Source organism: Camelus dromedarius, chromosome 11, assembly GCF_036321535.1.
Source record: "Camelus dromedarius isolate mCamDro1 chromosome 11, mCamDro1.pat, whole genome shotgun sequence".
Taxonomy (NCBI): domain Eukaryota; kingdom Metazoa; phylum Chordata; class Mammalia; order Artiodactyla; family Camelidae; genus Camelus; species Camelus dromedarius.
The window spans coordinates 20,402,700-20,415,986 of NC_087446.1; the positions used below are offsets into that span (position 1 = coordinate 20,402,700).

General features: G+C 37.3%; 1 protein-coding gene across 1 annotated transcript; it reads left to right on the forward strand.

The window, feature by feature from the left end:
* Positions 1-354: 354 nt before the first annotated feature.
* Positions 355-12,921, forward strand: LOC135322449 (tenascin-R-like). Its single transcript, XM_064491230.1, has 5 exons — positions 355-433; positions 1,435-1,710; positions 4,420-4,689; positions 10,892-11,152; positions 12,779-12,921. Exons 1-5 carry the CDS (start codon positions 355-357, stop codon positions 12,919-12,921), a joined length of 1,029 nt encoding a protein of 342 aa, XP_064347300.1.
* The last annotated feature ends 366 nt before the right edge of the window (positions 12,922-13,287 follow it).

Below are 13,287 nucleotides of genomic sequence, written 5' to 3' on the forward strand. Positions count from 1 at the left end.
ACCCTCTGGGCACACCTGTATCTTTAACCACTTTAAATTACAGTGAATCTGTTTATGTGTTTGTCTTTCTTGTTAACCTATACATGCATCAGAGCAGAAATCATATCTTGTTTGTATTACAGTACCAGCTAGACTGGTGTCCGGTTCACAGTAAATTTAGGGAAACTGAATTTTGATACGTGCTAACAGCAGGAGAGAAACAGACATGCACCCCGGACTTTAAGGGACTTAACAGTGGAGAGAATGAGTAAAGCATAGAATTAAATGCAAACAAAACTGTATAGCAAAATATAGTTACCTAAATTCCCAATCACTGGTACATTTAATAAATGCTTTCTGGGATTCAGAGGGTGGATGACGGGAAGATTCGTGGAAAGGAGAAGCTTAGATTCGGACTTGAAGGACGAAAAGCATGTTGTGAGCAAAAATGGAAGTACGAATTTGTAGGAAAAGAATAATGCAGATTGAAGAGGATTTTCTCAGGCATGAGGGTTAAAATCAGTTTGAGTGGTCGGTGGTGTCAGATTTGAGCATGCGAGGGGTCTCTGTCCCAGATGGTTGGACTTGACCTTAGAAGCAAAGGAAATCCATGAAGGCTATAGTTTCTAAGACTTGCTTTACCTTTTACAAACACTTTTAATGCACTATTTCATTTCTCTTTATCTCAACACGGGAGTAGCTATACTGAGAAATGAGAAAAACTGAGCTTCAGAAAGGTTAAATAAACTGACTAGACTAACATGCTTTGTTAAGCTACTCAGGAACCCAGATGGTTTTATTTTAACTCTTGAGCTTGAGCTTTTGCTTCTAAAGAAGGAATCAAGAAGAATGTGTGCATGTCTGTGTATTGGGAGGGTAGGGAACGGATATGGGTTTGAGACTATGTGCAAGGTGCTGTTTTAAGAAAATTAATCTGGAGGGATTAACTAAGAAAACCACTGGCACTGGATGAAATGGTTGTGAGTTGGAACATATTTTTGTAAGAGGATGAATGCCAGCATTCCGGTGATGTTAGGAATGAAGAATAAATGATACGAAGTCCCTGCCCTCTGGTCTGACGAGACTAAAGTTAAAGACCTATATGATAGGTGCTCACTGGATGCATTTTGGTGGTGCTCCTAATAATGATTGAACAGTGTTGTGTGTCAAACACCTTGCCAAGTGCTTTACAGTCTTCGTCTCATTTAATCTTCATAATTAGACTATAATTCCCATTTTACATTAAAAGAAAAAAAAAAACCACCCTGAAGCTCAGAGAGTAATGTACCCAGGGAGTTGGAGATATAATTAGGAAGGGCCAGGGTTTAAATCCAGTTTTCTTTTCTCTCCAAACTAGAGTATCATGGAAGTACTGAGCGGTGAGATTACTCAGCCAAACCGTATCACTAATATGATGTATTTCTCTGGTTTATTTTTAATCTATTTTTCTACTAGGTCCATTATCAGCCCAAAATGTCACAGTCACTCATGTGACCCCAACAGAAATATTTTTACACTGGGCTGCTCCAGAGCCCATGTCTCTTCATCACTATCTTGTGAGCATTTTGGATGTTGAGAACAATAAATCAGAGGAAGTATTTGTTGAAAAACTCAACACATCAGCAGCAATTGGAAATCTCACATCTTTCCGTCATTACCTGCTACATCTGTTCAGTGTAGCCGAAAGAGGAACTTTGAGCTGCTCTGAGAAACCTATTTCAGCTGTTACAGGTAAGCGTGGGCACATTTTGCCTTTGGATCAAAAAATAAAAACTGCATATTTTGAAACACTCTTTTGCTGGAATTATGTTGATCCTTCGTGAGTACAAATACAGTGAACGTTTGTCTGGATGTGAAGTCACAATTCTAAGCATGGATTCTAAATACTAAATTCATTTAGACGTACATGAACTCTTTAAACATCTGCGTTGTTCCTACCAGCGTTCCTAGAAGGCATGTTTTGTATGTGCCTTTGCTGGAAGATAAATTATCCGAAAATAGGAAGATGAATTCACCCAGTTCTCGTTAATAGCACTAGATTCAATAGATAGGTCTGAACGTTTAATCGTTTTTTTTTTTTTTTTTTTTTGGTCGTTCTTTATTTTCTCACGCAGTGTTATGAGTTGACCTCTAGGGGGCAGTGTCATCCCAGGACTTCTGGCAAATGCGTTTCCAACCTCCACTCACCTTCGCGTGGCAGTTTTTGAATCCTTGTCTAGAATATAATCATTAGTCTGTCTTTTAATTGAGCATCCTGTGTACCCCCTTAAGTATAAGTCAGTCTTTTTGGAAAAGAGAACACTACTTATGAAACTGTAACAAGCACGTTTGGCAGTATATCCCTGTGTGTGTGATGTGTGTATTATGCGTGTGTATAGAACATGCCTGTTTCCAAAGTTCTTCGATTGAAATTTCACCAGCTAAAATTTAAACATACTAGAACTGAGGGAGGAGGAATGGAAAACGCGCACATGCACAGCCATAGATTAATTAACCTCCTCTCATACTCACTGGGAATTCTTGGGATTCTTTGAAAATAATAATGGTCATGAATTGCAAGATAAATAATGAACTATATTATTTCATGCTTCCCGAATGCAAATGCTTAAGATACATGCATTGAGTGTTGCAAATCCTAATGAGAAGTAAATCCTAATGAAAAGTTCTTTTCCAGTTGGATACTAGAGAGCAGATGTTTTCTCTTCCCTGAGCTCAGACCAAGCGTCTGTCAAATGGTAAATGCTTGACTGAGTTTCTTACACTTTAAGAAGATGCTTTCATTTTTAACTGACAGGCAGAGTTACTAGGATTTCTCACAGATTCATTAATTTTGAAGTCACGTTAAAATCTCCCACTATATGTACCTATAAATAAGGGGCAGGAGAAGGGTACCTGTGAGTATGCACATTTAATTGCACCGTTTGCTATGTATCTTGACCATAAGCTGACGCAGCCATGCATGTCTAGGATTCAGTATTCCCATGCCCTTTTACTTTCCTGAGGTTGAGGCAATATTTTTTTTTCCATTCATCAGTCATTCAATAGGTTTTTTTTTTTTTTAAAGTGTCAGGAACTGAAACAGGTACTAGAAATGCGAAGATGAATAAGACTAGTATCTGCCTTCAGAGGGCTTACATATTAATGCACGGAGACAAATTTTTTAAAATGATGCTAGATTATAATTCCTATTATAGGGTTTATCTTCTGTATACTATGGGATCATAGAGCAGGATCAGTTAACCCAGACTCAGGGTACAGGGATAGTCATGAAAATCTTTCTGGAGGAGTAATACACTGAGTCACAAAGGAAGAGTCAAAAATAATCAGGTGGGAATGGGGAGGTGAAGGATGTGACAAGTGGCGCAAACAGCATGTGTGTAGACAGGACCAAAGAAGAGGCATCTAGCCGTATCTGGGAAAGCCAGTGAAGGCTTTTTGAAGACACTGACAATTGAACATTAGGAAGTTACAAGTAGATTAGCATGGCTAGATTGCTGGGGGGTGGGGGTGGGGCGTGTACTGAGAGTCTAGAAAATGTGCACTAGTCACAGAGGGTGAAGGGTATATTTACTGAGTATATTTTGTTCATTAAAATTTAACTTTTATGTTAATAGAGCTTTTGAAAATGTGGGGAAAATAATGGACTTTCTCCCATAAAAATGCACAGGAGGGTACAGAAAATTATTTAAGTAATTGTAGAGTTAGACTCATGGTTTTGTAGGTATATAAGAAAAAATATCTGAAGTTGTTTAAACTTGGACTCTTGTAGATAGTTTTTCTAATTGAGTTATTCTGGAATTTTCTGATAATTCTACATAATCAATTTCAACACCTAAAGTCAGGCCAGCTCCAATTTTGTGAGATTGAGGCATGGAATGAACAGACTATAGGTCTGGCACAGAATATTTTCCTGAGAAATTAAAATGTAGTGTTTAATTGGATAAGGAAGTGAACTTCAGAATAGGATAAAAATCAACTTACAGGTTCCAAAAACAAAGTAATTATGAAAATCGTAGAGAATTCTTTAAAGATTATTTAAAGTAAAACTATTGAACAGTTTAAAATTGCATAGTTATTCTTATAAAGATGAACTAAAGATTGATCATTGTGCCTGAGAACTATCGTAAGTTTACGGAGAGCATATATCCCAAGACAGTGAGACTAGGAGGAAGGTATAGTAGTAAAAATCACAAGGCTTGATATTCAAATAAATTGTGCAAGGAGATAAGCCAAAGTATTTCCCTTGGTTATTACAATAGAGTATCAAGAAAATTCTCCAATACTTGCATAGTAATAACAAGACATATTTTTCTCTAAAGTTGAGTCCTTTACAAGACATGGTGATGTAAGGGTTCATCAAATTTACTTTAAAAATTAATTAATATTGCTTTGAGGTTTTTTTCAATAAATGTGTGTATCTATTTCTCTGTTTCTTCCAAGGTATTCATCCACCTCTGAAAGTTTATGCTAAACTTGAAGATGTGAGAGAGGACAGTATAGTTCTTCAGTGGGAACCCCCACAAGACAGCCATGAGGTCTACATTCAAATCAAAGCCATATCAGATATAAGAGAAGTCAGGAAGCTTTTTGTAAAGGATGCTACTAGATTCAAGGTTGATAATTTAATCCCTGGAATGACATATGACATTGGAATGGCGACAGTGATGAATGGGAACTTGAGTGAGCTGGTAACTATTCAACAAACTCTAAGTAAGAATCAAATACTTTTCACTCTTAACATACATTTGCTGATTTGGGGTTATTGTAAAATAGTTTCTGATAGACCCTTTTGGTAGCAGGTTTTATCTTTTTAAGTAGATTGCTGGTGTGCCTCAGGCTCTGGATCAATTTGCACCCCTTGTATCCTGAAACTACTTTATACTTGTAAATAGTCAGCATTGGTTGTGATGAGGACTTAATTCTAAAGCCATACTACCTAGGTTTGGATCTGGGTTCAACTATTTGAGTTATCCTGGGCAGTGTACTCAACCTGTTTATTCCCGTTTCCAAATCTGTAAAGTGGGAGAAAATAATGTGTGTCATGAATTGTCCTGAGAATAACTGGTTTAATAAATGTAAGGACTTAGAACAGTATCTGACATATAGCTATCTAAGTGTTTATAATTTTTATTGCATCAACAAAGGCATGCTGTAGCACATTGGAAGGAAATATTGACAGTGTATAAAAGATTTAAGGCCAAACCAATGAGAAAATTCCATTTTATTTCTCAAATAAAATTAATTCACTAAGTAATTATTGAAAATTTAATAAGGAGGAAGAAAGAAAAGGGAAATGAAAAGTGAATAATATTTATAAATTGTAATAAACATTAAGAGGGAAAATGGCAAAGTGATGCGGTACAGTGTCTCCACTGAAATAAAAAACTAAGCAGTATGTGCAATCAGTCATACATCTTGGTAAAAGGTTACTGCTAGTCACAAGGCACAGGTATCTCAGTTAATGTTTTTTGTGCTCTGTTGAATGAAAGAAAAACACACAATGTAAGAGCTGTGAGTTGAGTTTTATTCAGTATCTTACTGAGAACTTAGCCCAAAAGACATCCTTTCGGAGAGCTCTGAGGGACTGCTCTGAAGAGGTCGGGGAAGAGTTATTATATAATAGGAGGGTTACAATTATTTAATTTTGGCTAAGGGGTATGTGCAATTAAGCGTACATCTCGGTAGAAGATTACTGCTAGTCACGAGGTACAGGTGTTTCAGTTAATGACTTGTGTGCTATTCTAAGTGTGGGGAGATGCAAGCATATGGGGGCATAAAAATTTTTCCTGAAATGTAACTGTTTAAGGGACTGCTTTGCCTGTTTTCCCAAAGCACAGGGTGCTTCATCTTGTTCTTCGTACTGAGTTCCTTCCCTGGTGTATTTTGGGTCTGCAACTTTGGTGGCTAATGACTTAATCCTTATAAAACTGTATGGCAAGTGACATTCCTGGTTTTACAAGAGTGATTGAAGAGGGACGGAGGTTTCAGCTGTAGGTGGGCTGTAATAGAAGGAGTAACATTTGAATGGAGGCTTAAACGGTAAGGAGCCAGAGCAGATCACGACGGAGGAAGGGTACTTGAGGCATGAACAGTTAGCACAAAGGGAAAAGCTTGGTGTATCAAAGAACAAAAAGGCCAGAATGTGTGGTGTCTGAGGAAGAGAGGAGAGTAGTAAGAAATGATATTGGAGAAGTATTCAGGGGTCAGATCACATGGAGCTTGTAGGCTATGCTTTTGAGTCTGTTCTGAGGACAATGGGAAAACCCACTGAGGGTTTTATGCGGGAGAATGACAATGTGACCTGTGTGTCAAAAATTTCTCCCCTGATATGTGCCAAGAATGGTTTGTATAGGGGTAAAAGAAAGGAAGTAGGGAAACTGGGTAAGAGTGTTGGAGAATCTAGGCAAAAGATTATGGTGGACAAGATGGGGAAGTGCAGATGGAGTGCAGTAGACACATTTTATTTTATAAAAGCAGGGAGTCCGAGGTTTGATGATGAAGGCTTGTGATGAGTCATGGAGGGGAGAAATTTAGGTCTTGACTTAACCAATTTGGGTGGATAGTGGTGACTCTGAGGAAGGCAAGATCGTTGGACCTCACAGGCCTTTTGGCTAACAGTAAGGGCAGCCTGGTGGAAAAAAAAAATCAATTGGTCCAAAAAATTACACATTAGCAGTGTCCACTCTCAACCAGCATCAGATTTTCCTGTTTTATCTTCCAAAGATTAAACCTAAATTCATGCATGGTCCTTCCGTACTTAATTATCTTTACATAGGTTTTCTCAGAAATTTATCTTAGGAAATAGTTATGAAAAATAAAACTAAGAAAGAGATATTGCTGAAAATGAACATTTCATGTCTATTAAACAACCCAACAACAATTTATAGTCAGAAGTACCAAAGCAAAATGCATTATTGGGAAACAAATTGGGGTCTTAGAGCTATCAGTTATTACGAGTATGAGGTTAGATTTTCCCCACATTGTCTTGGGGCCTAGGTTGTTGCTCCATAAGAGTTAGATCACTGAATACATTTTTATTTTTTATTTTCATGGACGTACTAGGGATCGAACCCAGAACCTCATGCATGCCAAGCATGCAAATACATTTTAAAATTCATTTTCAACTCTAAAGTCCTATTCTCCTTTGACCCTAGGGAACTTAGCATGTTTAACCCATCTACCATCTAAAACAAAATTTCGCCTTCCTTTCTAGATAGTGAGCTCTTTTGAAATCTTACTCAGTTCTCTGCTTCAGATGTACTCATAGTTCGTGACTCTGTTTAATTCAGGTACTTATTTGTAAAACTGCTATCCAACATGGATTAACGTATATAAATCCTAAGAAGAGTAAGAGAATTTTAGGGTTTGAAATTAGAACAGAAATCTTCTTGCCAGTGCCTCACAGAGTAGACAGTTCCCTGATCGTTCTGTTTTGACAGTTCCCCGTCGTTTTCCTCTGTCATGCCTGTTCTCCAGAGGCTCACAGAGCAAATCTACTCCCTAATTCCCGTGAAAGGCCATCGCATGTTTGGAAACACCGATGAGGCGCTCCTGGTGTCTACATTTTCTTTCCTTCTGGTGAATGTTCTCTAGTTCCTTCAAGTACCACACTATTTCTTATAATCACGTTGGTCTTTCTGTTCAGTTCTTAAACTTTATAGTCACCTTTGGCATCACCTGGTTATTTATCATTCATCGTTTTTACTTGTGTCAAGATGATCAAGCAAATACTAACCTATCCCAAGGTGCATAGGTAGAAATGAATTCTTTCCACGTATCCATTCAGCAGATACGTGTTGGTAACTATTATTAACAGTGTCCTGTTTCTCTTTCTTCCATATACTTTGAGGCAGTCAAGCGTAGAGGCAGATTTACTTTTTAATGAACTTGTCCATGTTACAGACATGTAGGAAAATATTTACGCATTCATTTATTTTCCTTCCCCCTTTGAAACTTCTCTGTTTCTCTATGTTATTCTGAAAACAACTAACAAAACTTGATGTCCAGTCAGTTATAATGGTGCCCTGAGCCATAAGATGTGCCCTTTGGGGGAAGGTAGTGCTTGTGACGACAGACCTCAGAACCAGATTACCTGGGTTAGAATTCCAGCTCCACAATGATCAGTTTATGTCCTTTGGAAAGTCCTTCAACCTTTTTGGTCCTCAGTTTCCTTCTCTCTAGAATGAGCATGATAACTTATCTACTTTATGAAGTTAGTATAACTTAAGGGCTGAGGCACCAAGCAAGCCCTGTGAGAGTCTTTGTTGTTGTTAGAATTTCACTTCTCTGCAGGAGTGGAGTAATGGCTTTGAGGAGCTCTGGCCATCCTTAGTGGGAAGTAAAGCTGTTTTAGCTGTTTATGTGGTCTCTCTCTATCAGGGGAATTACCGACTCCCAAGTTTTCTTGAGGGAAGGAGAGCTGTAGGAGAGCTGGTGCTGGAGTTTTTTTCCTCTCCATGTAGAAGAATACATTTTAAGATTGACAGGGCATCCCTGAGACCTCCTTCTACCTTACCTATAATAAAAGCCTTTGAATTTTGGCTCAGTTCAGTTTATCACTTATTGAAAAATCCTCATACAGCTCTCAGGGCTGCCACTTCTTTTGAAAAAGCTTTTGCAGGAAACTATAAGGAGAGGGGTCATGGTCACAGAGGTGGAGACCCACTGGACTCCACCAGAATGCGGCAGTACTTTTTATTTTTTTTAAATGAAATCTTCTCCCACTTGCATTTCCAGAGGTTCAGGGCATAGTTTTGAAAACAAGGAATAACTTTGTCCTATTCTACACTTTTCCAGCCTTGGTTCCCTCTGCTTTAACACGTCAAGCATTCACACCATTGACTACATTTCCCTGGACGAGTGGAAGTGATGTCAAACCTCACATTTACCCACTGGAGGGAATGCCACCAACTGCACACTTTTGGAACCTAGAGTAAACTACGCCTATTTAAAGCATTGTCTCTCCCTAGAAGGTGTTTTTAGCACCCAGTAGACTGGCCATTTATTTTCAATCCCCAGATCTTTAATTTCTGCTCAAAGTCCACTTAGAAGCTTTCACAGATCATTGTCCACAGACTCAGATGGATTGAATACTTGTGGGATACATGCTAGCCTTGGAAAAGACAGACTTACTGTAGGAGCTTTGCATCTTGAAGAAGGCTGTAAGGAATTTAAAGAGGAAACCCACAAAAGTTAGTGATGACAGAAAAAGGAAAGTTAATATAACTGGAAGGAGAAAAACATGGTATAAGTGCCTTGAAACCTAGTATACCATATGGAATGTGTTATGGTTAGGATACTGAACATTTCCTCATAACCACCGAGAACAGAAAAGGAGAGAAAGTTATATATTACAGCTGAATGAATTGATGGAGATAGTGCACAGATTTTATGTTCTATATTGCTAATTATAGATGTGTGTTGAAATCCCTTTTAGGCAGTACTGGCGTTGTGTAAAATGACAGAATCACATTATCAAATATTTAACAGTGATTTAGAACAAGTTGCATTATAGCAAACCAGATCACACACAGACACACACACACACACACACACAAATTAATTATTCTCTGGAGGGGAAAAAAAAACCTTTTTCATGTTGTGTATTTTAAAAAAGACATCTATTTGGAAGAAAGAGAGACCTAAGTATATAATGGATGATAACTGAATAATCCAAAACTATCAAAAAAGAATCAAAATTAAAATTGACCTGAGGGAAAAATGACATGAAGAGAAACTATCTAAAATTTCAAATCTGCTGTAAATAGCAGAATAGAGGATTGTGGTACAGTAAAGCTCTTTAGTAGAGGTCAGGGGGAGAGTATAAAATGTAAATGAATCCTTCTACCAAACTGTTGCCAGAACTGTGTTCCTAAAAAGGAAATGAAAAGTCTGCTCAAAATCCCTGTGCCGAAGCGATAAAGCCTGACCTCCATGGCTTGGCATGCAAAGCCTCACAGCCTCAGAGGTGGCCCTGTCATGCCTGGTCCCTGATCCAAGGACACACCCTATGCTTGAACCACCCTGAGTGCCTGCCATGTGCCTGGAACTGTTCTGAGCACTTTATGCATAAATACAATCTTTCATTTAATTGTCTCAGTAACCCTACTGCAAAGTAGCTACTAGTGTCCTTCCCATTTTAGGGAGGAAAAAAAAAATCAAGGCACAGAGTGACTAAATAACTTGCCAAAGACTAGTAACTAGAAACTAGATGCCAAATACTGGTGGCTAGTAATCTACCCTCTAGTAAAGAGCTGGAGGAAGGCGATATTCCCAGAATGTGTGATGGTGCCCTTTTTGGTTTCCATACCTTGCTGATGCTTTTCTCTTGGTCTGGAATTCCCTCCTGCTTACCTCTCCCCACCACACACGCTTTTTCTGGTAAACTTGTACTGTCTTATAATGACTCAGATAAAAGATCGTCGCCGACTCTGGAAAGCCTTCCCCAGTTATCTCTGCTATTCTCAACGGCCTTTGGTTCAAGTCACCAGCTCAGCTCTAACCTTTTGGGACTCTACTTAGTGATCTGCGCATGTCTTTTCTGAGATTGGGGAAACTCTTTGAAAGCAGGAATCTGGCCTTATTTACTTTATTTGAGCATTCTTCCTAGTATGTAGGTTTTCAAAAGTATTTTTTTAATAAATAGAAAAAAGGTAAAGCGATGCAAAATCTCAGATTTTTATGTTTTTTTTTCAGACTATTAATGAGAATCAAAAAATGAAAGTTAATTAGGTACTTCCAGTATGCATGTACCTATGGTCTGTCATAATGTTCTCCAATGCAGACCTAGTAAATATGTTTGATGAATAGGCATTTAATATTTTTACAAATTCTAGAACATGCTAGGCATACCATAGACAAGTATGCTTAAAGTTTTAAGAAAACACTAATTATGTCTCCTTTTATCTTTCAGAGCCCAAACCAGTTCAAATTGTTATCCCTTATGAAAGTCATAGTACCTCCATAATCTTATTTGTTCAAATGCCTGATGTTGGAGTGTTTGATGGCATATGTATTACAATTGAAGGAGGGCCAAATGTAACCAGGCTTCTAAAACACGACAGTAAAATAACTGTTGACAATTTAACCCCAGGCACAGAATATAATTTCTTTGTTTCCACCATCAGCGGGACTAAATTAAGTAATATGTATCATGTGCCTACAGTAAAAACATGTAAGTATTTTAGGACTTGCCTAAGCGTCTTTTTGAATTTGATTTTGTGTGCCGTTTCAGATGAATAGTCAGCATTCACTTTGATGCAGTCGTTTTCAAAGATCCTTTAAAACAATGGCAAAAACCTCACTAGAGAGCCTGCTCTTTAATTGCCCAGTTATATGGATAGAGCTGAACTTGTTAGAATTGAGAAGTCCTGAATTTTTTCTTAGGTATCTATTAATGAAAAATCATATTTGCATATTAATCAGAACTTTCAATTAACTTTATCCAAGAGTGAGGAATTTGAGTAATTTTAGGCAGATTATAAGAACTAGATTTTGAGCCTTGGGGCCTTGGGGCCTTGGGGCCTTGATTGTGTCTCTCAGAGCACATAATCTAAGTGTGTGTTTGCTCTTCCCATGATGCCATTTCTCAGAAAAAAGACCTGGTGCGTAATTTTCTTTACCTCTTTGAATATTTTAAATTGATAGCTATAATATTTGTCCATTTCAATACTTGCATTTTGAGTCATACTGATTTTGATTTTAAGTCACTCAAAAATTCTACAAATACTAATTTCGAACATTTTGGATACTTGAAATTTATCTAAAGTGTCCATCCAGTTGATGTAGAAATGAATGGCAAAGAGTAATAAGTGCCATAGAAAAATCACATGGAATCTTAAAAACATTCTATTTCTGACCATAACATGTCTAGGTTCTTCATGATTTGCTTTTCCTGTCTGTAAGTCTTCACATATATAATCGTACCACTATACGAAATCTTCCTCCAAGATGTAATCCTTCCATTACTGTTGAAACTCAGTTTTTCCATAAAATAATCTCAAACTGATATCACAAAGCATGTTATTCCAGGAGCATTTTGACATATTTATAATCAGCTTGGTATATGTTTATATTTTATTTTTGTTTATAATGTTTAAAATACTTTTATTACGTATATTCTGCCCCTCTTGTTATAAATCATTGTGGGCATCATTCTATTTGGTAGTTCTTGTCTTTAAAACTAATTAATGCTTGATCATCTAAATATATCAATACAATGATACCAATCAGCAGAAATGCCAATATATAAGGTAATAGTTAAAGGCTGACTTTTTTTTTTTTTTTTCCAGTTTTTCTGTAATAATTATCTTCCTCTGTGCTGGATGGGATCTTTCCACTGGGAAAATAAACACTAAAACTCACCAGATGAAATTTGTTTTCAGCTTCACCAATATTTGGTACAGAGAGATTCTTTTACTTTGTCTAGAATTCATATTTCTCTCTGTTCTTTATAGCTTATGCTAAATAGTTCCAGGAAGCTTTAATTTCTTTTTCCTCCATTGAATATTGTCCATTTGCTCCTGTGAATTTGCTCTTACGTAGTTTTTGCTGTAACATCAGAGTTAGCTGCATGTAATGGTATTTACCATGACTCTGAGTATTGCAATTGATTATCATATTTCCTAAGCTGTTGTAGGTGTAAACAACTGTTTTTAATGAGAATAGAGAGATAGTTCATTAATAAACTTCACTGTTCGTTTTTACATTGTGATTTTTATTACCTTTGAAGGGATACATTAAAAGAAAAACCCAGTTAGAAAACATCCAAGAATTTAAGTGTGGTGTGTGTTTTGGGTAGGTCTGGAAGCACCGTCAAATATCCATGAAGGCAAAGTTACAGATTCTTCCATAGAAATTCTCTGGAATCGAGCTGATGGGAATTTTCAGCATTATGAAATCACATGCATAAACTGTGCTGCTGCTTTCATGGTATGTTATTAGGGCTCTCGGAAGAATTAAACTTTAATACTAAGGCGAATATTACTGCATTCTTATGTCAGATAGTAGTGAAACCAAATAACCCCCAACTTTTTTTTTTTTTTTTTGCTCATGCTTGATTGTGGTGCATTTCTTAGATCAACACTTGGTCATTTATTTTTTTGGATAGGTCCAGAAGGTATTTCAAGAAGCAGCAACATTCTCTAACCTGGATCCTGCCACAATGTATACCTTCTCAATTCACACTGAAAAACAAGGTTTTCAAGACAGTACTCCCCACATAAAGGAAATACAGACAGGTACAGGTTGTGTAAGCACTTTGAGTATTATTCAGTGTTGAAACGTTTATTGTTTGGATTTTCAGTTTTC